The sequence below is a fragment of the Sus scrofa genome, chromosome 2, assembly GCF_054392235.1.
Source record: "Sus scrofa isolate SSC_HxYL_T2T_F1_AM1 chromosome 2, Sscrofa_HxYL_maternal_Yorkshire_Landrace_v2.0, whole genome shotgun sequence".
Classification (NCBI taxonomy): domain Eukaryota; kingdom Metazoa; phylum Chordata; class Mammalia; order Artiodactyla; family Suidae; genus Sus; species Sus scrofa.
The window spans coordinates 67936838-67959946 of NC_139384.1; the positions used below are offsets into that span (position 1 = coordinate 67936838).

The following is a 23109-nucleotide window of genomic DNA, read 5'->3' on the forward strand; positions in this document are numbered from 1 at the left end:
AGAAGTCTGGGTTATTTGGGGACCAAATACCCTTTCCTGAGTCTAAAAGAGGGCCAGTTAAACAGAGCCAGAGCAGGAGATCTGAATGAGTAAGGGGCATTGCTGCCTAGCCTCCATGGACTGTCGTCAGGGCAAATGCAAGCCCAGTGCTTGTAGGTCTTCTGTTTTTGTAAGTAGTAATCTAGAATTTTAAGTGAAATCACATGCATTTTGTTTTAAATTTTATTGAAGTATACTAGATTCATAATGTTGTGTAATTTCTGCTATACAGCAAAGTGATTCAGTTATACATATATTCTTGTTCATATTCTTTTCCATTATGGTTTATCACAGGATGTTGAATGTAAGTTCCCTGTGCTATACAGTAGGACCTTGTTTATCTATCCTATGTATAATAGTTTGCCTCTGCAAACTCCCAAGTCCCAAACTCCCTGTCCTTTCTTCCCCTCTTGGCAACCACAAATCTGTTGTCTGTGTCTGTTTTATAGGTAAGTTCATTTGTGTTATTTATTTATTTGGGTCTTTTTGGGGGGAAGGGGCATACCCACGGCATATGGAGGTTTCCAGGCTGAGGTCAAATCAGAGCTGTAGCCACTGGCCTATGCCACAGCCACAGCAATGTCAGATCCGAGCCACGTCTGTGACCTATACCGCAGCTCATGGCAACGCCAGATCCTTAACCCACTGATTGAGCCCAGGGTTGGAACCTGCATCCTCATGGATGCTAGTCATAGTCATTTCCACTGAGCCACAACAGGTCATTTTTGGCCACCCCCCAGCATATGGAGCTCCCAGGCCAGGGATCAGATCTGAGCCACAGTCGTGACCTAAGCTGCAGCTGTGGCAACACGATTCCTGATCCACTATGCCAGGCCAGGGATCAAACTCATGTCCCAGTGGTTCTCAAGATGCCACTGATTCTATTGCACCACAGTGAGAGCTCCTATTTTTTTATTTTGTTTTTTTCTTTTTATGGCTGCTCCTGTGGCATATGGAAGTTCCCAGACTAGAGGTCAAATCAGAGCCACATCTGCATCCTATGCTGCAGCCTGTGGCAATGCTGGATCCTTAACCCTCTGCTGCATCACAGTGGAAATTCCCAATTGTGTCATATTTTAGATTCCACATATAAGCGATATTGTATGGCATTTGCCTTTCTCTTTCTTACTTTCTTCATTTACTTATTATAATACTCTCTGTCCATCCATGTTGTTGCAAATGGCATTATTTTATTCCTTTTTATGACTTGAGTAGTATTCAGTTGTATGTATGTACCACATCTTCTTTATCCACTTAGGTTAATTCCATTTCTTGGCTATTGTGAATAGTACTACTATGAATATAGGGGTGCATTTTTTGCCGCACCCAGGGCATATGTAAGTTCCTGGGCCAGGTACATGTATCTTTTTGAATTATAGTTTTATCCAGATGTACGCCCAGGAGTGGGATTGCAGGATCATATGGCCACTCTATTTTTAGCTTTTTGTCGTTTTTGTTTGTTTTTCCTTTTTACAGCTAGCCACACCTCTGATATGTGGAAGTTCCCAGGATAGGGGTCAAATCGGGGCTGCACCTGCCAGCCTATGCCACAGCCACAGCAACACTGGATCCAAGCCACATCTGTGACCTATGCCACAGCTTGTGGCACTGCCAGATCCTTAACTCACTGAGTGAGGCCAGGGATCAAACCAGCATCCTCATGGACTCTTATGTCGGGTTCTTAATCCACTGAGCCACAATGGGAACTCCTATTTTTAGTTTTTGAGGAATCTCCATACTCTTTTCCATTGTGGCTACACCAGTTTACATTCCATTCAACAGTGTAGCAGGGTTCCCTTTTCTCCACACCCTCTCCAGCATTTATTATTTGTAGACTTTTAAATGGTGGCCATTCTGAAACCAGTGTGAGGTGGCACCAAGAAGTTTTGATTTGTATTTCTCTAATTGGTGATGTTGAGCATCTTTTCATGTCTGTTGGCCATCTCTATGTCTTTGGAAAAATGTCAGTTTAGGTCTTCTGCCCACTTTTCCTTTTTTTTTCCTTCCTTCCTTCCTTCCTCCTTTCTTTCTTTCTTTCTTTCTTTCTTTCTTTCTTTCTTTCTTTCTTTCTTTCCCTTTTTAGGGTTGCACCTGTAGCATATGGAAGTTCCCAGGTTAGGGGTCTAATCAGAGCTACAGCTGCTGGCCTATGCCACAGCAACACAGTATCTAAGCCATGTCTGCAACCTACACCACAGCTCATGGCAATGCCAGATCCTTAACCCACTGAGCAAGGCCAAGGATCAAATCTGCAACCTCATGGTTCCTAATCAGATTCATTTCCACTGCGCCACGACGGGAACTCCTTCTGCCCATTTTTCAGTTGTTTTTTGTTGTTGTTGAGTTGTATGAGCTTTTTGTATGTTTTGGAAATCACATGCATTTTATTTTTATTTTATTTATTTTATTTTTTGCTTTTTAAGGCCACACTTGTGGCATATGGAGGTTCCCAGGCTAGGGATCAAATTGGAGCTGTAGCTGCCAGCCTACACCACAGCTACAGCAGTGCCGGATCCTTCATCCACTGAGTGAGGCCAGGGATCGAACCTGTGTCCTCATGGATGCTAGTCAGATTCTATTTCTCTGAGCCACGACAGGAACCCCCCCTGAAATCATATGCATTTTAAATGTTGGCAACAAATGTGAATTTCTAAAATGTACTCTGATAAAGTACCCCTGCTGGCTAGTGATCTGTGAATCATCTGTTTGTAACCTCAGGTCTAAAGTACCTTTGTGTTTCTTTTTGGGTTTTTTCTTTCAGATCTTCTAAGGACGGTCCCAAGAGCCAGAGCAGATATGTTTGATGACATTCACAGTGACAGCAGGTATACTCTGGGTGGGTCTATAGCTCATCCTCGAGACACTGGGAGAGAAGGCCTAAGAAGTGATGTATTTCCAGGACCTTCCTTCAGATCAAGCAACCCTTCTGTAAGTGAAGACAGCTACTTTCGCAAAGAATGTGGACGGGATCTGGAATTTTCTCACACTGACTCCCGAGACCAGGTCTTTGGCCACCGAAAATTGGGACATTTCCGTTCTCAGGACTGGAAATTTGCACTCCGTGGCTCTTGGGAACAAGACTTTGGCCACTCAGTTTCTCAAGAATCCTCCTGGTCACAGGAGTATAGTTTTGGTCCCTCTGCATTACTGGGGGACTTTGGCTCCTCCAGGCTGATTGAGAAAGAGTGTTTGGAGAAAGAGAGTCGGGATTATGATGTGGACCATCCAGGGGAGGCTGACTCTGTGCTCAGGGGCAGCAGCCAAGTTCAAGGCAGAGGCCGAGGTCTAAACATTGTTGATCAGGAAGGTGCCCTCCTAGGAAAGGGGGAGACGCAAGGCCTGCTCACGCCTAAAGCGGGGGTTGGGAAACTTGTCACACTGAGAAGTGTGAGCACAAAAAAGGTACCCACTGTAAGTCGTATCACTCCCAAAACTCAGGGCACTAACCAAATCCAGAAAACTACCCCAAGTTCTGATGTGACCCTGGGGACAAACCCAGGGACGGAAGATGTCCAATTCCCCACTCAGAAAATCCCTTTGGGGCTTAATCTGAAGGATATTCGGCTCCCCAGAAGAAAGATGAGCTTTGATCTCATAGATAAATCTGATGTTTTTTCAAGATTTGGGATAGAAATAATCAAATGGGCAGGATTCCACACCATAAAAGATGATGTTAAATTTTCCCAGCTTTTCCAGACTCTCTTTGAACTTGAAACCGAAACCTGTGCTAAAATGCTCGCCTCATTCAAATGCTCTTTAAAACCAGAGCACAGAGATTTTTGCTTTTTTACTATCAAATTTTTAAAGCACTCTGCTTTGAAAACACCCAGAGTTGATAACGAGTTTTTAAACATGCTTTTAGACAAAGGTGCTGTGAAGACCAAAAATTGCTTTTTCGAAATCATAAAGCCCTTTGATAAATACATAATGAGACTTCAAGACCGGCTTCTGAAGAGTGTCACACCCCTGCTCATGGCCTGCAATGCCTATGAGCTGAGTGTCAAGATGAAGACCCTCAGTAACCCCTTGGACTTGGCCGTTGCCCTGGAGACCACTAATTCTCTCTGCCGGAAGTCTTTAGCTCTTTTGGGACAGACATTCTCTTTGGCCTCTTCTTTCCGACAAGAGAAAATCTTAGAAGCTGTTGGCCTCCAAGATATAGCTCCCTCTCCTGCTGCATTTCCAAACTTTGAGGACTCTACCCTGTTTGGGAGAGAGTACATCGATCACCTAAAGGCTTGGCTGGTCAGCAGTGGGTGTCCACTCCAGGTCAAGAAAGCCGAACCTGAGCCAGCTCGAGATGAGGAGAAAACAGTTCCTCCTGCTAAACCTGAAATTCAGGCCAAGGCTCCAAGTGGTCTGAGTGATGGTAAGGAAAGCAGCAGAAGTTTCTGTTTGTTATGATTGATTAAGTTTCCTTTTTTTTTTTTTTTTTTTTTTTTAGGGCTGCACCTGCAGCACACTGAGATTCCCAGGCTAGGGCTTAAATAGGAGCTGTAGCTGCTGGCCTGTGCCACAGCCATAGCAATACAGGATCCAAACCATGTCTGCAACCTACACCACAGCTCATGGAAACGCTGGATCCTTAACCCACTGAACAAGGCCAGGGATCAAACCTGTGTCCTCATGGATGCTAGTCAGATTCGTTAACTGCTGAACCATGACGGGAACTCTGTGTTATGATTTATTTTTCATGTTTCCTTGTAATGTTTCTTACTCTCTTTGAGATTTGTACATGGAAGTTCTTTAACCATTTGGAAGAAAATCAGAATTTTAGCAGAAAACTCACAGTGACCAGAATATATGCCTGCCATTCATTCTATAAGCGTGTGAGCATGTATTAAGAATCTTCTGTCCACCAAAGAAGTCCTTAGACTTTCTGGGTCACACACTCCTTTGGGAATCTGATGAAAAACTATGGTCCTTGGGAGTTCCCATCGTGGCTCAGTGGTTAACGAATCTGACTAGGAACCATGAGGTTGCAGGTTTGATCCCTGGCCTTGCTCAGTGGGTTAAGGATCTGGCGTTGCCATGAGCTGTGGTATAGGTTGCAGACGCAGCTCAGATCCTGCGTTGCTGTGGCTCTGGCGTAGGCTGACAGCTACAGCTCCGATTAGACCCCTAGCTTGGGAACCTCCATATGCTGCAGGAGCGGCCTTAGAAAAAGCAAAAAGACAAGAAAAGCTGTGGTCCTTGCCAGAGAAAAATGCACATATGTTTGTACACAGTTTTGCTTGCACTTTCTGGTGTGTTTGTACCATCCTGCAGCCAAGGTTAAGAGGCCTTATGCCACCCCTTCCCTGTGTTCCCCGCACCCCCCAGGTATTACTAGAAGGGGGAATAAATGCTGGGCACTGTCTCCAAGGACTCCTCAGGCTCCTGAGTGAAAGAAATCACAAAACCCAGCCCCTTCTGTGCTGGGATTAAGAGCTATGTAGGAGAGGCCTCAGCCTGCACAGGAGGAGCTGGGGAGTCAGGGAGGCAGTGTTTTGAGGACAGACACCTTTTCACCTGTTTACTTTTTTAGATTGGCTAAAGTTCGAGAGCTAACTTAGATATACCTGGTAAGCTGCAGTTGATGAATTGGCTTACTTGGAAGGGGAAAGACCAAGAAGAAGGTAATAGAGATAGAAACAACTGTTTTGTGTCCCTTTTCCCTCTCCCTTAGCTCCCAGGATGAATGTTCTCATAACCCAGACATCCCAGAGGTCATGAGCATGTGTAGTCGCCATGTAACCAGCAAGGAAGTCCCTTTTCCTCCTGATATAGTTCTTAGCTTCCATTGCCCCAGCCGACTGGGGAAGTCTTGTTTTTCCCTGACTTTCTTCAGTCCTCTCCAGCCTTGTGCAACAGGCACTGGGTAGGTCCCACCATGATGAGTGGCCACACCTCCCAGAGAGGGAGCCTTCCATAAGTGGTTTCGAGGCTTAAGCAGGACCCCTCTTCCCTATACCTGCCCCAGAGTAGTGGGATAGAAAGTCAGTATAACAATGATACTGAAAGGGCAAAAAGACCAAACAAACAATGATACTGAAGAACTTTGTAAGAAAGATGAAAAAGTCCCCCATAACCTAATGTTGCCCACCCCTGTCCTCTGACCGTGCTGCTGTACAGGCTTGCCTGTAGCTGCAGTCTTGCCATGCTGCAAACAGTAGAGTCTGCTCTTTTATAGGATTATCAAGGCTCTTTTCTGTGTTTTTATAGCAATTGCTGCATCTTGATATTGACTTAATGTAAATTTACTTCATCTCTCTTCCTTGCGGTTGGACTCACGCTGCCTTTTACAAGAGGCTTCTGAGGCTGAGCAGAGCTGGATTCCCATGTAGTTGGCATCTGCAAGCCTTGTCTTCTTGTTTGATCAGCAGGTAGATGGCGCCAACACCCACATCTCAATGGGACACTGCCCTGCCACTACTTCCATTACTGTTAGAAGTGCTGGGGAAACATCTTTGATTGGATATATTGATTATTACTATTATTTTCATTAAACTTTTTTTTTTTTTTTCTTTTTGCTATTTCTTGGGCCACTCCCGCGGCATATGGAGGTTCCCAGGCTAGGGGTTGAATCGGAGCTGTAGCCACCAGCCTACGCCAGAGCCACAGCAACATGGGATCCGAGCTGCGTCTGCAACCTACACCACAGCTCACGGCAACGCCAGATCGTTAACCCACTGAGCAAGGGCAGGGACGGAACCCGCAACCTTATGGTTCCTAGTCGGATTCGTTAACCACTGTGCCACAACGGGAACTCCTAAACTTTTTTTTTTAATCCTTCTTTAAGGAGATGTTCTCAGAATGATTGCTGGGCCAAACCTAGGACCCACTTTCTGGCTCTGGGCTATGATTATCCCTAGAGATGATTGCAGCAGTGGACAAATTTCATTGTCTTTGAAAGCTTCTGACTTTGAACCTCTTACTCTTTTGTAAAATTATATAAATCTAGCAGTTCTATAAAATGAGAGCCAACATCAAAAGAAAAAGGAAAGTAAGGAGTTCCTGTTGTGGCACAGCGGAAACAATCCCACCAGGAACCATGAGGCTCCGGATTCCACCCCTGGCCTTGCTCAGTGGATTAAGGATCCAGTGTTGCTGTGAGCTGTGGTGTAGGTCGCAGATACAACTCGGATTCCGAGTTGTTGTGGCTGTGGTGTAGGCCAGCAGCTGTAGCTCCAATTTGACCCCTAGCCTAGGAACCTCCATATGCCATGGGTGATGCCCTAAAGAGCAAAAAAAGAAGAAAAAAAAAAAGGGAAAGTAATTTCAGAGGGGAAATGACATGACAATTGAAGGATTGACTCCTCTTTTGTTAAGATCTGATATGGATGTTTAAAATACCATTCCACAGAACAAACTGGAAAACCTCTCCAGTTCGGGGTAATTTTTGTTGAATGAATGAAAAAATAGACCATCTGTGCTATTAAAACTTTTAAGTATCAGAAAACTAAAAAGTCCTAGTATTTAAGGTCATAACACACTTCTGTGTTGCTGGTAGCATTACAAGTCAGGAGTTCCCGCTGTGGTACAATGGGATCAGTGGCATCTCTGCAGTGCCAGGATGCAGGTTTTGATCCCTGGCCCGGCAGAGTATGTTAAAGGATCTGGCATTGCCCTAGCTGTGGCGTAGGTCACAACAGTGGCTCGGATCTGATCCCTGGCCCGTGAACTCCATAGGCCGAGTCGGCCAAAAAAAAAAAAAAAAAAATGCAAGTCATATTGAAGGAAATTCACACCTTAAAAAATGTTTTCATACATTCAGCAAATATTTTCTGTCAACACCTACCTTAGGACCATTGACTTCTTTAATTGGAAATTTTTTCTTTGTTAATTTATATGTTTTCTGATTACAAAATGTGTGTTTATTTTTTATAGAAAAAGCACATAAAAAATGAAATCTCGAAGGTCCCATTGTGGTGCAGTGGAAACAAATCTGACTAGTAACCATGAGGTTGTGGGTTCCATCCCTGGCCTCATTTGGTGGGTTGAGGATCCGGCATTGCCATGAGCTGTGGTGTAGGTCGCAGACGCGACTTGGCTCTGGTGTTGCTGTGGCTGTAGTGTAGGCCTGCAGCTATAGCTCCGATTCAACCCCTAGCCTGGGAACCTCCATATGCCGCAGGTGCAGCTCTAAAAATCAAGAAAAAAAAGAATTCTCTGATAAACCTACCACCCATAGATAACCTCTGTTAACTTTCTGGTGTATTTCCTTTTTTCTTTTTCTTTTTCTTTTTTTTTTTTTTTTGGCATATTTCTTATCTTTTTTTTCTTTGTGTATGCATCTTTTCTTCCTTTTTTCATGTTGGGAGTCTAGATATACTTTTACATATTTTATACCTAGATACATTTTATGTCTTTCTATTTTCCCTTAATATTGTGAACATTCAAGTTAAGTTATATGCAAAAAGTGTTATGGAATTGCTATTTACCATTTCCTCTTATGGAATATGTACATGCATTTCTCTGTACAGTCATTATAAGTTTGTAACTGTTTTTTAGCGATTATGCTGTTATAGCTTTTGGGAGGATGTTTTGCATATTGGTTTCTAGAATAACAGAAATGCTGTTATGTTAACATTTTCAATGTTGGTCTCTAGTGAATGAGGATTTCCGTTGCTGGTGCCTGCTTAGGTTCCATCCTAAGCCCTCAATTCTGTCCTGGTCTTCTAGGCCCCATGTGGTCCAGTGTGTTTCTCAGAAAGCCCTTCTGTGTGTTCCAGAGGTCCCCCAGCGAGCAGATCACAAAGTGGTGGACATCATTGACCAGCTGGTCTCACGTGTAGTCGGAGGCAGCCTGTCTCCCAAAGAGAGAGCTCTTCTCAAGGAGGACCCTGCTTACTGGTAAGTCTTTAAATGTTGCTCTTTAGAATCCCTCCTATAAAAAGCACATGGCAGTGTTTTTGTTGCTCTGATGGTGTCCAGAGCAGAGGGTAAGATGCTTGTTTTGAGCTTTGCTGTCAATGGGAAGAGCATGAGGGTGGACAAGTTCACATGGGTTTAATCCTCCTGCTTACCTGCCATGTGGCCTTCTCTCATCCAGACATGGAGCTCCTTGGCCCTGCTGTGTTAGTTTGAGGATGAGGTGAGAGGTGCATATGCAAAGAGAGTATAAGATGAGTATGTCACAGAAATTATTTGTGACTGATGGCTACTGTTTGTTAAACTGTCTTTTCCTTTTGCCTTACTGCCTCTTCACTTGAACAGCTTTTTAAAATTAAGGTTTTCACCATAAATACAGAACTTGCTTATTAGAGAAGATAAAGAACAAAAGGTGGGAGAAGCCACCTGTGTGCCTGCTGACGTCCACTGACATTTTGGGGCATTTGCTTCTGGTCTTTCTGCTCATGAAAGGCTGTTTGGTTTTTAATGATAGTTGTGATTATCCTGTGATATAATATGCCCTATTCCTTTTAAATAACACAGGAAAATGCTCATATCCTTCTCTGTAAACATTTCAGATGGCTGCATTTACTGGTCCATAGAGTAGGTGGTCATTTTGTTTAGCCATTCTATCTTTTTTTCTTTTTATGGCTTCACTGGCAGCCATAAGGAAGTTCCCAGGCTATGGGTCATATTGGAGCTGCAGCTGCTGGCCGATGCCACAGCAACACTGGATCCAAGCTGCATCTTTGACCTATGCCGCAGCTTGTGGCATCGCTGGATCCTCAACCCACTGAGGGAGGCTGGAGATCGAACCTGAGTCCTTGTGGATACTAGTCAAGTTCTTAACCTACTGAGCCATAACAGGAACGCCTAGCTATTCCTCTCTTGTTAGATTTTTTTTTTTTTTCCTGGCTCCGCCCAAGGCATACCAAAGTTCACTGGTCAGGAATCAAACCCGTGCCACAGCAGCATCATGAGCCATAGAAGTGACAACTCTGGATCCTTAACCCTTAACCTGCTGAGCCACCAAGAAACTCCCTCTTGTTGGATTTTTAGAGTTTTTTTTTTTTTTTTTTAATGCCCCCACCTGTGGCATATGAAGTTCCCAGGCCAGGTATTGAGTCTGAGCCACAGTTGTAACCTACAACACAGCTGTAGCAGCAGTGGATCCTTTAACCCACTGTGCTGGACTAAGGATTGAACCTCTGTCTCTGCAGAAGCCCAAGTCTTGGCAGTAGGATTCTTAACCCATTGTGCCATAGCAGGAACTCCTAGAATGTTTTTGATTGTATACTATTTTTAATTTTTTTCTGTGAATTGCTTAATGAATCACATTTTTGGCATGTGTTTAGGATTATCTCTAGATTAGATTGCTAGAAATAGAAAAGTTTATACTTTGTGTATTTGCTTTTGTTTGTTTGTTTGTTTGCTTTTTATGGCCACAACTGCAGCATATAGAAGTTCCCAGGCCAGGAGTTCCCGTCGTGGCTCAGTGGTTAACGAATCTGACTAGGAACCATGAAGTTGCGGGTTCGATCCCTGGCCTTGCTCAGTGGGTTAAGGATCCGGCATTGCCGTGAGCTGTGGTGTAGGTCACAGACACGGCTTAGATCCCGAGTTGCTATAGCTCTGGTGTAGGCTGGCAGCTACAGCTCCGATTAGACCCCTAGCCTGGGAACCTCCACTTGCCACAGGAGCAGCCTTAGAAAAGGCAAAAAGACCAATTAAGATCTTGGAAATGAAAAATGTAATTGTTAAAATAAAAACCTCAGTGGTTGGTCAATAGAATAGACCTGGATGAAGACAGATTAGGTTCCTAGACTTGGAGACTTGATCACCTGTGAGTTCCTTTAGAAGGAATTGCCCAGAGACTATAAGGATAGGGTGATACCAAAAAAAAAGTGCTTTTAAAAAAACTAGTAGACTTAGTGTTTTGGTACATATGTTTGAATACTTAATTCAAAGTTGGACTTGTATGGGAGTTCGCATTATGGCTCAGCAGGTTAAGAACCCGACTAGTATTCATGAGGATGTGGGTTCCATCCCTGGCCTTGATCAGTGGGTTAAGGATTTGGCATTGCCACAAGCTGCGGCATAGGCCGCAGATGCAGCTCAGATCTGTTATTGCTGTGACTGTGGGGTAGGTCTGGAGCTGCAGCTCCGACTCAACCCCTAACCTGGGAACTTTCATATGTGGCAGGTTTGGCCCTAAATGGGGAAAAAAAAAAAAAAAAAAAAAAAAAAAAAAAAGGAGTACTTATTTGTAATTTACAAAAAAAAAAAAGTAAGAAAATAAATCAGTTGAACTAAAGGCAAAATGTTTCTGCCATGATCCAGTCTCATGCAGTCACTTTTTAGTTCCACTCCTTGGAGGTAGTCACTTTTAGTTCTTTAAACTACTCTTAACATTTACCTCTGTATCTCTAGAGATAATATGCCTGTGTTGCTCGTTTTTGTTTTTGTTTTTGTTTTGTCTTTTTGTCCTTTTAGGGCCACACCCGCGGCATATGGAGGTTCCCAGGCTGGGAGTCGAATCGGAGCTGTAGCCGCCAACCGACGCCACAGCCACAACAACTCGGGATCTGAGCTGCATCTTTGACCTACACCTCAGCTCACGGCAACGCTGGATCCTTAACCCACTGGGCAAGGGCAGGGATCGAACCTGCAACCTCATGGTTACCAGTCTGGTTCATTAACCACTGAACCACAACGGGAACTCCTTGTTTTTTTTTATTTTAATTACTTTAAAAAAGTAATTTTTACTTTATATTTGGAGTAAGTTGATTTCCTGTATTGTTCTTTCTTCATTATCAGTTGTACAGTATTACTGTTGTACGTATGAAGATAGATGGGAATTTTGCTCACTTTCCTCCCCAGTGTTTGAGGATTTCTTAGTCATTGATCAGAGGATGCTCTTTTTGCTAGGTCTTAACACAATAATGTGTTCTTTTTATTAGTAAGTGAAAGGTTCAGTTCTTAGAAAGCAGATAGGGAGGGTTTCCATTATCTGTACCTGCTGGGGTCTAGCAGAGATTTGAGACTCCCTCTCTTCATGGGGAAGGGTAAACACAAGTTTGTTCACAACCTCACAGCCAAGCCTTGTGGACGGAACTGGCCACTGCTTTTTCCCAAGGTGGCCTACCCCTTCTGGTGCACTAAAATATCAGTAATACAGACAGACACTTCCTCATTTGAAGGATTGAAAGGTAGACTTCCTTTGCTTTTTTTTTTGTCTTATTTTTAGGGCCGCACCCATGGCATATGGAGGTTCCCAGGCTAGGAGTCTAATCAAAGCTACAGCTGCCAGCCTACGCCACAGTGACAGCAACACCAGATCCAAACCATGTCCGTGACCTACACCACAGCTCACGGCAGTGCCGGATTCTTAACCCACTGAGCGAGGCCAGGGATTGAACCTGCCACCTCATGGTTCCTAATCAGATTCGTTTCCACTGCACCATGATGGGAACTCCCGACTTCCTTTGCTTTCTACAAAAGAGGTTGCAGAGGAACAAGCTTATAGAATGATCCCAACAGTTCAACATGTCGTGCGTTGTTTTCTCCCAGCTTCTAAATTGTCTCCTGGGAGTGGGATGGCACTTACCTTTTCTGGATTATGCTCTCCAGGGATAGTCTGCCATGTCCACATGTTGAGAGACTTGGGAAGAAGTAGGTGGCCAAGAATCTCTCTAGTTTAACCTTTAGCAGGATTGTCCAAAGGCCTCAAAATGAACAAAAAGTCTAATTGATGCTTCGGGGAAAAACTAAAATCTCACGTTATCTACACATGCAAGGGAGTGGAGTTCCCTGGTGGTTCAGCAGGCTAAGCATCCAGCATCGCCACTGACGTGGTTCAGGTTTGATCCCTGGCCCAAGAACTTCCATATGCCATGGGCGCAGCGAAGAAAAAAATTTTTTTAATAAACATGCAAGGGGAAGGAGGGAAGTGGATGTTAGGGCTCTTGTCTTATTTATAATAAGGCTATGTAGCTAGTGAGTAACTCTGGACAGTGACAGAGAATAAGAGCTTTAATGCTTATTCCCACTAAAAGCATAGAAATAGGATTTATAACTTCCATGCTACTATAAAGGGGAGAGGAAAGAAAAAAGAAAATAATTCAGTCCAATGATAAAAAAGAAAGAGGAGTTCCCATTGTGGCTCAGTGGGTTAAGAACCTGACTAGTATCTATGAGGATGCCAGTTTGATCCCTGACCTTGCTCAGTGGGTTAAGGATCTGACATTTCAGTGAGCTGTGGTGTAGATTGTAGATGCAGCTCAGAGCCTACTTTTCTGTGGCATAGTCCAGCAGCTGCAGCTCCAATTCGACCTCTAGCCTGAGAACTTCCATATGCCACAGGTGCGGCCCTAAAACTGAAAAAAGGAAAGAGAAGAAAAACAAGAACAAAAAAATGAAGAGGAAAGAGCAGATGCAAAACAAGAGTTTGAATACATTCAACTTATTAGGAATCCATGTTTCCATAGGTTGCCGCTACCTTTACTAGCCTGACGCTGGGGTTTAAAAGCACCAGGTTTTGCTTCCTCTCAGAGTCACTTAAAACACGGGAAATGGAAGGAGTTCCCGTCATGGTGCAGTGGTTAACAAATCCAACTAGGAACCATGAGGTTGCAGGTTCAATCCCTGGCCTTGCTCAGTGGGTTAAGGATCCAGTGTTGCCGTGAGCTGTGTGTAGGTCGTGGATGCAGCTTGGATCTGGTGTTGCTATGGCTCTGGTGTAGGCCGGCGGCTACAGCTCCGATTAGACCCCTATCCTGGGAACCTCCATATGCCGCGGGAGCGGCCGTAGAAAAGGCAAAAAGACAAAAACAAAAACAAAACAAAAAAAAAAAACAACACAGGAAATGGAAAACGAAGATGGAAGATTGCATACCGAGCAAATGCTACCAGAAAGAAAGGAGGTATGGAAATGTTACTTAAGACTAAACAGAAAAGAATTCAGACGGAAAAAAAAAGTTACTAACAAGGGAAAGTCATGGAGCTACAACAGCTGGGAATCTTACTGCTGGAACCGTGCAGCTATGAGCTACCTAAACAAGGTTTAGAAATAAAAGGGGGATAAGATAAATCCTTATCATGCTAGGAGACTTGACTATAATTCTCTGAAGTAGATAGATGTCATCCAAAAAAGGTATGGGAAACTTAGCACGCAGTAAATGGGTATTAGCAGAGATGCTGTGTTAATATTTGTTGACCACTTAATGAATGCCAGGCAGTATTCAAAGCATTTTCAAGGCCAGGGATCAAACCCATGTCCTCATGGATGCTAGTCTGGTTCGTTAACTGCTGAGCCACAACAGGAACTCCTAGAAGCCTGTTTTATTTTGGTGTTGCTGCTTTCAACTTTTATGCATTACATAATGTGGCTCACCTGATCTTCCTTTCCTGAGATGTACTGTAATTTTCTCCATGACCTCATTTAGAAGGTTTTTGTGAATGTTCACTTTCAGTTTGTGTTAGAGTGAGTACTGTTTGGTAAGTACGGCAATATTTCATGCGGCTTTTGGATTGCCTGATGGTAAGATCACATATTAGATGAAGTTCCTAATTACCAATGACAGAAGCTGATTGGACATGAGGTAGCAGTGCACAAGATGTTGGCAGCACTGCATGATGGGGGCAGCTCCGTTTGAAGCTCCTGTTGATGCTCTCTGCACAGTCAAGGTCTGGCTGGATCTGAGGAAACAGGCTGCATGCTGGCTCCTCTGCTGCCCTAAATGCTGTTGTGGACAACAGCAGTATCCTGCAAGATTGCACCCTAACAAGCAAGGGTTCCCACATAAGGGAAATTTGACAAATATGGGTGCTCTGGCCTCGCTCAGTGGGTTAAGGACCCAGTGTTGCCATGAGCTGTGGTGTAGGTCACAGACATGGCTTGGATGCCGTGTTGCTGTGGCTGTGGCAAAGGCCAGCGGCTACAGCTCTGATTCGACCCCTAGCCTGGGAACCTCCATATGCCGTGAGTACAGCCCTAAAAAGCAAAAAACAAAAAAATAAACAAAAAACCCACCAAAATCCCAGAGACTAGAAGGGAAGGGTTTATAGAGATGAAAGAAAGTGCTAATGAAATGGTCAACAGAGCAAATGTGTAGAAGTCTCTCTCCATTCTCCTTTTTAACCCATTCCTCAGAGCTAGTTCTTAAGTTTGCTTTCTAATCTTTTAACCTATGCGAAAAAAGCAAATATTCATGAATGTTATATACACGAAGCAGTTTCATATGGTACGTATTGATGTTGGTATTCTTTTTTTTTTTTTTTTTTTGTCTTTTTGCTATTTCTTTGGGCCGCTCCCGCGGCATATGGAGGTTCCCAGGCTAGGGGTTGAATCGGAGCTGTGGCCACCGGCCTACGCCAGAGCCACAGCGATCCGAGCCATGTCTGCAACCTACACCGCAGCTCACGGCAACGCCGGATCGTTAACCCACTGAGCAAGGGCAGGGATCGAACCCGCAACCTCATGGTTCCTAGTCGGATTCGTTAACCACTGCGCCACGACGGGAACTCCCTGATGTTGGTATTCTTAGAGCTTGCTCTCCACTGGCAGTATTATGGATCTCTTCCTGTAACTCCTCTTTTCTGTACTGTTCTTTTTGTGATTCTGGCACGTGATTTCACAGCAGTCGCACACTGGCCTCAATGCAGTTAAAATGTCACTGAGTGTCCTCCACTTGAAGAGCAGCACCTCCTGAAAGTGGTCCAGGAGCAACACATGCCGCTCCCTGGCATTGGACTGTTTCCATGGTTCCAGGGTGACTGGTTTGTATTGTACGACCACCAGGAGCTGTGAGCTTTTTCTTGGCTGCTGCTGATGGAAATTGAGCAAGAATCAACCAGTGCTCCATAAAAGTTCCTGGTCACCCTATGGTCACTCTGAGCAGGGGCAGATGACCAGGGTCCAGTTCTGGGTCCTTGGTGGGTGGAGCTGGACAGAGCCTCTCTGACAGCAGGGAGGCCACCAGGTAGAAAGGAGTTGCACACGTGTATTTATAGCAATAATTTGGTCATGCTGGTGTATTCACAAATGTCTTGCTGTGCCTGTTTTGTTACATAGGTTTTTGTCTGATGATAGTAGTTTGGAGTACAAATATTACAAGCTGAAGCTGGCTGAAATGCAGCGGATGAGCCAGACCATGCCAGGAGCAGATCAGAAGCCAATGGCAGCAGAGTGTGCAGTCCGGGCCATGCTATATGCCCGGGCAGTCCGGAGCCTCAAGAAGAGGCTCCTCCCGGGACGGCGACGGGGGCTGCTTCGAGCTCAAGGGCTCCGGGGCTGGAAGGTGAGGAAAGCAACCACTGGGACCCAGACCCTCCTCTCCTCAGGCACCAGGCTGAAACACCATGGCCGTCAGGCTCCAGGCTCCTTGCAGGGAAAGCTGCCCCAGCCAGATGGAAATGCTGCTGCCAAGGACTGCCTGCCAGATCCAGCCGGACCCTCTCCTCAGGACCCCAGCCCAGAAGCCTCAGGCCCATCCCCCAAGCCAGCAGGTGTAGATGTCCCTGAAGCCCCTCAGAGCTCCTCTCCCTGCCCGTCTTCCGATGGTGAGTGCTTACGCCTGTCCCTCTCCTCTGAGCCCCAGTCCCAACTCTGGTTGATCTCCAGGGGTCTCTGCAGAGATGGGTGGCTTTAATGGGTTGGGCAGCAGGCAGTAAGGAAAGGGACCTGGCCAAGATGGTGCACACACAGAGGCACACTCTCTCCTCTTGCTTCCTTGAGGGGCCAGCCCTAGAGGCGTGCTGCACCCTTCCCCCTGTCCTGAGTGTGGAGCTGACACGAAGTGCTGCCAGCAACTCTGCTTCCCTTCAAGATCTTCCTGCTGGCCAGTAGGGTGTGCCATGTGCCCATGCTTGGGCCTTTGAACTCCTTGATCTGTTTCTTTCTGTTCTTACTGCTTCCTTAAGAACATTCCGTAGGGATGCCCTTGTTCTTATTCTGCTGCCTCTTTTCCTGCCAAGGTCTCTTACTTAGGGTTAGTCGACCCTCAGTTTCTTCTTTTGTTTCTCCCAGCCATTACCTTCTCCTTCCACACCAGGCCTGCCCTCTGGCCAGTGATTCTCATTTAGCACTAGTCCTGGGAATGGAGAGGGGGAAAAAAAAATCCATGCAACGGCTGTGTTTCTCTAGCTATTGTTATATAACAAGGTGCTCCAAATTGTAGCTTCAAACGAGGCATCCAGTGTTGGCTTTGAGAGAACTGGGCTAGGCTAGACCTGCAAATGTGTCTATAGGCAGTGGCAAGTTGTCTGGGACTATTAGCTGAAGTGATGGGGATGACTGGACTACATGCCTGTCACCCCCCAGCAGTCAGACTGTGTTTGTTCACCGGATGGTTGAGTTTGGGCATCCAGGAGAGGCAGAGGAGGTGCTTGAGGCCTCTGAGGCTCAGGCTTCTTGTTTCTGTCACCTTCTCAACCAGCAAGAGTCCCAGGGCCAGCCCCAATTCAAGGGGAGAAAAGAGTCCATCTCTGCTGGACAGAGGTGCAGAGTCATATGGCAAAGGGCAAGGCTACAATGAAGGACTGTCTTTGTAATCAGTCTCTGCAACCTTACCATGGGAACTGGCAGCTCAGAACCAATGCATGACAGTCGTTTTTGGGTTTTTTTGTAGTTGACACGAAGACCATGGAGACTGCAGAGAAACTGGCCAAATTTGTTGCTCAGGTGGGACCAGAGATTGAACAATTCAGCATAGAAAATAGCACTGACAACCCTGACCTGTGGTATGTACCCACTACACCCATTTGATTTGATTATGTTCACCCTATGAATGTCTTTGAGAGCCCGTAGGGCTGCCTGCAGATGGCCTCGTGCCCTGGAGGGCGTCCTGATATAAATCATGACTTTACTTCCACTGAGCTCAGGGCTGTTAGGGAGAAGCATCTGTTTTGGGTTGCTGGGAGACCTGCCCTCATCTGGGGCATTAGGGAAAAGCCTTCCCTGGAGGGAAATTTAAACAGGTTCCAAAGGGTCAATGGACATTGGCCAGGGAAAGAGGGAGAGAACACCCTGGCAGAGGGGCTGATAGGATCCCCAGAACCTTTGCAGCGGCAAAGAGGAGGGTATGTCCTCGCCTGTGAGTCTGAGGAGGAGTGGGGAACTGTCTTTAGTCTTGCTGGCTGCTCTGGGCATTGTGCTGCTCATGTGGCATGATGGATGGATGGATGAGTCATGGTCCTGGTGTGAGCAACAAGCATTTCCATGCAGTGGTGACCTGGCACCCTGTGCCAGGAGGGGGGGTGCCATTATTCTCTTCATTCCTCATCTGGGGTGGCCATTCAACTCTAGAGAGCCCAAAGGTGACAGAACCAGGATCCTACTCTGCCTGAGGGAAGTGAGTTCTTCTTTAGGGAGAGGCTGCCTGAGGGCCATGTGTTCCTGGTACTGAGCCATAACCCTCCTGGGCTCCCCTTGGAGTGGGTGGGGTTCCCGTGCTGCGTGGATTGTGTGCTGCCTGGACCTTTGCCCCACTCCCAAAGTGCTAGAGAGTTGTGCCTTAGTTTGTTTAAGGATATGGTTAAAATTTTTACATTTCCTGGAGAACTTCTGGGACTCAGTAGTGACTAAGCGCTCATGAGTCTGAGGAGGGGACACTGTTCCTGGTCTTTCTTGTTTGGGACCTTTTTCGATAGTGTAGATTCCCCTCCCTGAGGGCCACTCTCCTAGGAGTGTCATGAATGCTTGTCTCACTCCCCAACTTTTGGCATGCCTTTGAGCCAGTGGGATTGGTGAGAAATTTCTAATTTTCTCAGTGAAAGCAAAGCCTTTTTGTAAACTTGTGCCCTCTGAATACATTTCTGTAAGCCGTTCATATCACTTGCCCTTTTTTTAAAATTTATTTTTTATTAGAATGTAGTTGCTTTACAGTGTTGTGCCAATTTCTGTCATTTGCCTTTTTTTTTTTTTTTTTTTTGTCCAAGCCTGTGGCATGTGAAATTCTGGGGCCAGGCCACAGATTGAACCTGCGCTACAGCAGTGACAATACCAGATTCTTAACCCCTGAGCCACAAAGGAACTCCATTTGCCCTTTTTATTTTTATTTCTTTATTTTTTTTGTTTTTTATTTTTTGTCTTTTGTCTTTTTAGGGCCACACCCGCAGCATATGGAGGTTCCCAAGCTAGGGGTCTAATTGGAGCTATATCTACCACAGCCACAGCAATGCCGGATCCGAGCTGTGTCTTCGACCTATACCACAGCTCACGGCAATGCTGGAGTCTTAACCCACTGAGTGAGGGCAGGGATCGATCCTGCAACCTCATGGTTCCTAGTCGGATTCGTTTCCACTGCACCACGATGGGAACTCCCACCCATTTTAAAAATGAACAAACAAATAGTATTGTCCTCTTAAAAAAAAAAGTTTTGTTGAGGTAAATTGCCATGCCATAACTGCACGTATTTTGTGTAATACATTTGAATGCATGTTTACACTCATGCAACCATCACCACCAAGATGATGAACATCCATGAGCCAAAAGTTTCTTTGTGCTCTTTGTCATCCTTCCCTGCAGGCAGCTGCTAACCAATGCTCTCTCACTGTAAATAGTTTGCATTTTCTATAATTTTGTGTAAGTGTTGTTTGTTTTCTCCTTCTTTCTGGCTTTTTACTCCAGATAATTATTTGGATTCAGCCATGTTATGTGTGTCCATAGTTCATTCCTCTTTACTACTGAGTGTATTGCAGTGTATGACTGGACCACAGTTATTTACCCATTCAGCTGTTGATGGCAGTGAGATGTTTCTGGTCTGGGACAATTACAGATAAAGCTACTATGAGCAATTGTGTACAAGGTCTTTCTACTTCTCTTTAGTAAAATACTGAGGCAGGGAGGCCTCACATGGTGGGTCCATGTTTAACTTTTGAAGAAACTGCCAAACTGTCTTTCCAGGTGGCGGCACTGTTTTGCATTTCCAGCATCTTGGAAGAGAGTTCTGGTTCCTCCCATCCTTACCAGCACTTGATAGTGTCAGTCTTCTTCATGTTAGTGTCGGGGAATGTTGGGGAGGGGTGTTGCACTGTGTTCTCATTTGTGTTTCTCTGAGGAGAAATGGTGCTGAGCATTTTTGCACATGCTTGTGTCTTTCTTTAGTGTTTGGATCGTTGGCCCATTTTTTCATTGTTGTTTATTTACTTATTAATGAATTTTGAGAGTTCATTGTATATTCTTAATACAAGTCCTTTATCAGACATGTAATTTGTTGATATTTTCTCACAGTCTGTGACTTATTTTCTCATTCTAGCAGTGTCTTTTCGAGGGGAGAAGTTCTTAATCTTTGTCCTTTTCTTTTTCTTTTTTCTTTTTTTTTTTTTTTTGTCTTTTTGCTCCCGCAGCACATGGAGATTCCCAAGCTATGGGTCAAATCGAATCTGTAGCTGCCAGCCTATGCCACAGCCACAGCCACAATGCGGGATCCGAGCCTCGTCTGCAACCTATACCACAGCTCACGGCAACGCCAGATCTTTAACCCACTGATCAAGGTCAGGGATTGAACCTGCAACCTCATGGTTACTAGTCGGATTTGTTAGCCACTGAGCCATGACGGGAACTCCTCTTTGCCCTTTTCTTGATTGGACTTTTTTTGATTTATTCTTTCTCAGTATCTAAAAGCTTTTAGGGGTGATATAATTGTACCTGTTTATTTCTTAGTGGGATATTTATCTTTCACTTGCTTATGTAATGTTCTGCAATACAGAAATTAAAAAAAAAAATTCTTAGATTGTTTTTTTGGTTGTGCCCATTGCATATGGAAGTTCCCAGGTCAAGGACTGAACCTGCACCACAGCAGCAACCCCAGCTGATGGATGCATTGACAACACTGGACCCTTAACCCACTCTGCCACAAGGGAACTCTCAGGAATGTTTTATGTAGTCAAATTTCTTGTTTTTTTTTTTTTTTTTCTATTATTTCACCTGCATACTCAGTTGTAGTTAGAAGGAACCTCCCCACACCCAAAGGCATTATGTATTTTCTTCTACAACTTGTGTGGCTTGATTTTTACATTTAGATCTCTCATCTTTGTGGGGTTGATTATTCAGGAGCAGAGAGTACTGCATAATTCCAATTTAAATATTTTTCTAAAAAGGTGCCTAGTTGTCCCAACACCATTCAGTTGAAAAGATGTTTCTTTTTTACTGAGGTTTGAGAGGCCACCTCTGTCAGATACTGTGTTTCTGGCCTTTCTTGGTCTGTCTGTCCATAGACCAGTACCATACTGTTTTTACTATACAGGCTTCACATGCCTTTTAATAGCTGATGGAGCTGAACCGCTTGGTGATCTTGTTGAGGTGTTTCCTAGATATTCTTGGATGTTTATGTTTCTATATGAGCTTAAGAATCATGTTCAGTTCCAGAAAAAAAAAAATGGTGCCTTTACTGGGATACTTTTGTACATTAATATGTTAAGTAGAAGAGAATTGACATTATTATGAGGTGGAGTGGGCTTATCCAAGAACAAGGGCTGTCGTTCCTTTGGCCCGAGTGTATTTTGTGTGTTTTTAGTTTCTTACACCAGCTGCAGCTCTAAGCTGTGGCTTGGACCATTGCCTCCAAGGTGCAGAGATGCCTTATTGCCACCACATTCACGCAACTTTGCTGCAAGATATGAGGCAGGAAGTGCTACGGGTGACACACCTTCCTTTATCTCATAGCTAGAGGGAGGGAGGAACCAAAGAGTCACAGTGAGCACATGCAGACCCAGAGTGACCGGTGATGTAATTAGAAAGAGATGAGGTAGGGCCCAGGTCAGATCTCCTGCAGCGTTAGAGCTTGTTCTGGCATGTTCCCTTGTACCTGCGTACCTTGTTTCTCCAACTCCCTCCTCTTAAGAGCAGTTAGGCCTCTTATGTTCTGGCTCCTTTGTTAAATTACTAATTCTCCTTAACTTTGTATCTCATGGCAAAGCAGACCATCAACCATAGCTGGTAGAAAGAGGTCATGAATTTGCATTTTTGTCCCACCTCCAGCTTTTTCAGGTCTGTTTGGACAGTTTCAGCAAATTGGAATGTTTAGAGAACCTTCTGGTTACCATTGTATTTCATCTTTATCCCAGGTTTCTACATGACCAAAATAGTTCAGCTTTCAAATTCTATCGAAAGAAAGTATTTGAACTGTGCCCATCTATTTGCTTTACATCATCTCCACTGAACCTACGTGCCAGCGAGAGTGCCGATTCTCAGGAGAGCCCTCTGGAGCCCATGGAAGGGGAAGGAGAGTTTGAGGATGAGCCCCCTCAGCATGAAGCGGAGCTAGAGAGCCCAGAAGTGATACCTGAGGAGGACGAGGAGGACGAGGAGGAGGAGGAAGACGAGGAGGGAGATGAGGAGGCCCCCACTCCAGGAGGGGCCTCCAGACTGGCAGGAGAGTCCACCAAGTCTGAGGGCTCTGAGGGCAGCTCCCCCGCTGATGGTCTCCTGAGTGAGGTGGCTGAGGACGGCTCAGTTGGTACACCTGCCCTGTCACAGGCCTCCTCAGGGGCCTGCTTCCCCCGGAAGAGGGTCAGCAGCAAGTCATTGAAGGTTGGCATGATTCCTGCTCCCAAGAGGCTATGTCTCATCGAGGAGCCCAAAGGTGAGTACCTAGCCCACAAAACAGTGCCCCCAGCACAGTCTTCTGTTTAATACCTGAGGAAGAGTCATGGTGCTTGGTGTGGGCCATGGAAAGTTGTGGAAACATTGCCTGAATGTTTTGAAGAATTTATTGGCCCTCAGCCCAAGTTCAGCTGCAAGATGACCAGCTATGGCCCTTGTCACCCTTTCTGCCTGTGATTACTCTGGCTAACCTGGATGTTACTTTCCAGAATCTCTCCCCAGGACCAACACAACATGGGGTTCTTTGGTCTTGCTTTTTTAACCTAAAATAGTCCTACTGGTTTTTCACACAATCCAAAATGTTCTTGAGAAACTGATGTTTCCAGTTGGTCTAAAGTTGGCACTCTAAGGAGATGCTGTGTTTGGTTTCTGGCACCCCACATGCTGCTTGTTTTTTTCCATTACTACTCAGACTCTTGCAGGGGAGTCCTGGCTGTGGAAGGAATGGGCCTGGGTCATCTCAGCTGTTTCCTGCCTGATATTTTGGGGTGCCCAGCTTTCTGAGCCCTTGCAAAGCCCCTAGGGTAGTTATACCTGCTTAGTGACAGTGAGGCGGGAGGACATGGAATGGGGCCAGTATTGGGCAGTAGTTA

The 23109-nt window shown here is 45.1% G+C and overlaps 1 protein-coding gene across 49 annotated transcripts in view; it reads left to right on the forward strand.

Moving 5' to 3' along the window:
- Window positions 1-23109, forward strand: part of SUGP2 (SURP and G-patch domain containing 2) — a 37653-nt gene that overhangs the window by 5730 nt on the left and 8814 nt on the right. For 29 of the 49 annotated variants that reach the window (XR_014837350.1, XR_014837352.1, XR_014837351.1 and 26 more), the window contains exons 3-7: window positions 2801-4408; window positions 8754-8874; window positions 15986-16473; window positions 17541-17652; window positions 21979-22496. Coding sequence is in view for 19 of the 49 variants with exons in the window: in XM_085012179.1 (XP_084868305.1) it covers window positions 2801-4408; window positions 8754-8874; window positions 15986-16473; window positions 17541-17652; window positions 21979-22496 (2847 nt within the window). In the remaining 30 variants the exon portion in view is untranslated. Of the gene's footprint in view, window positions 1-2800; window positions 4676-6754; window positions 7742-8753; window positions 9740-11003; window positions 11214-13100; window positions 13869-15985; window positions 16474-17540; window positions 19039-21978; window positions 22497-23109 lie in introns of those variants that run through there. The other 20 variants (XR_014837346.1, XR_014837348.1, XR_014837349.1 and 17 more) reach the window with 7 other exon arrangements.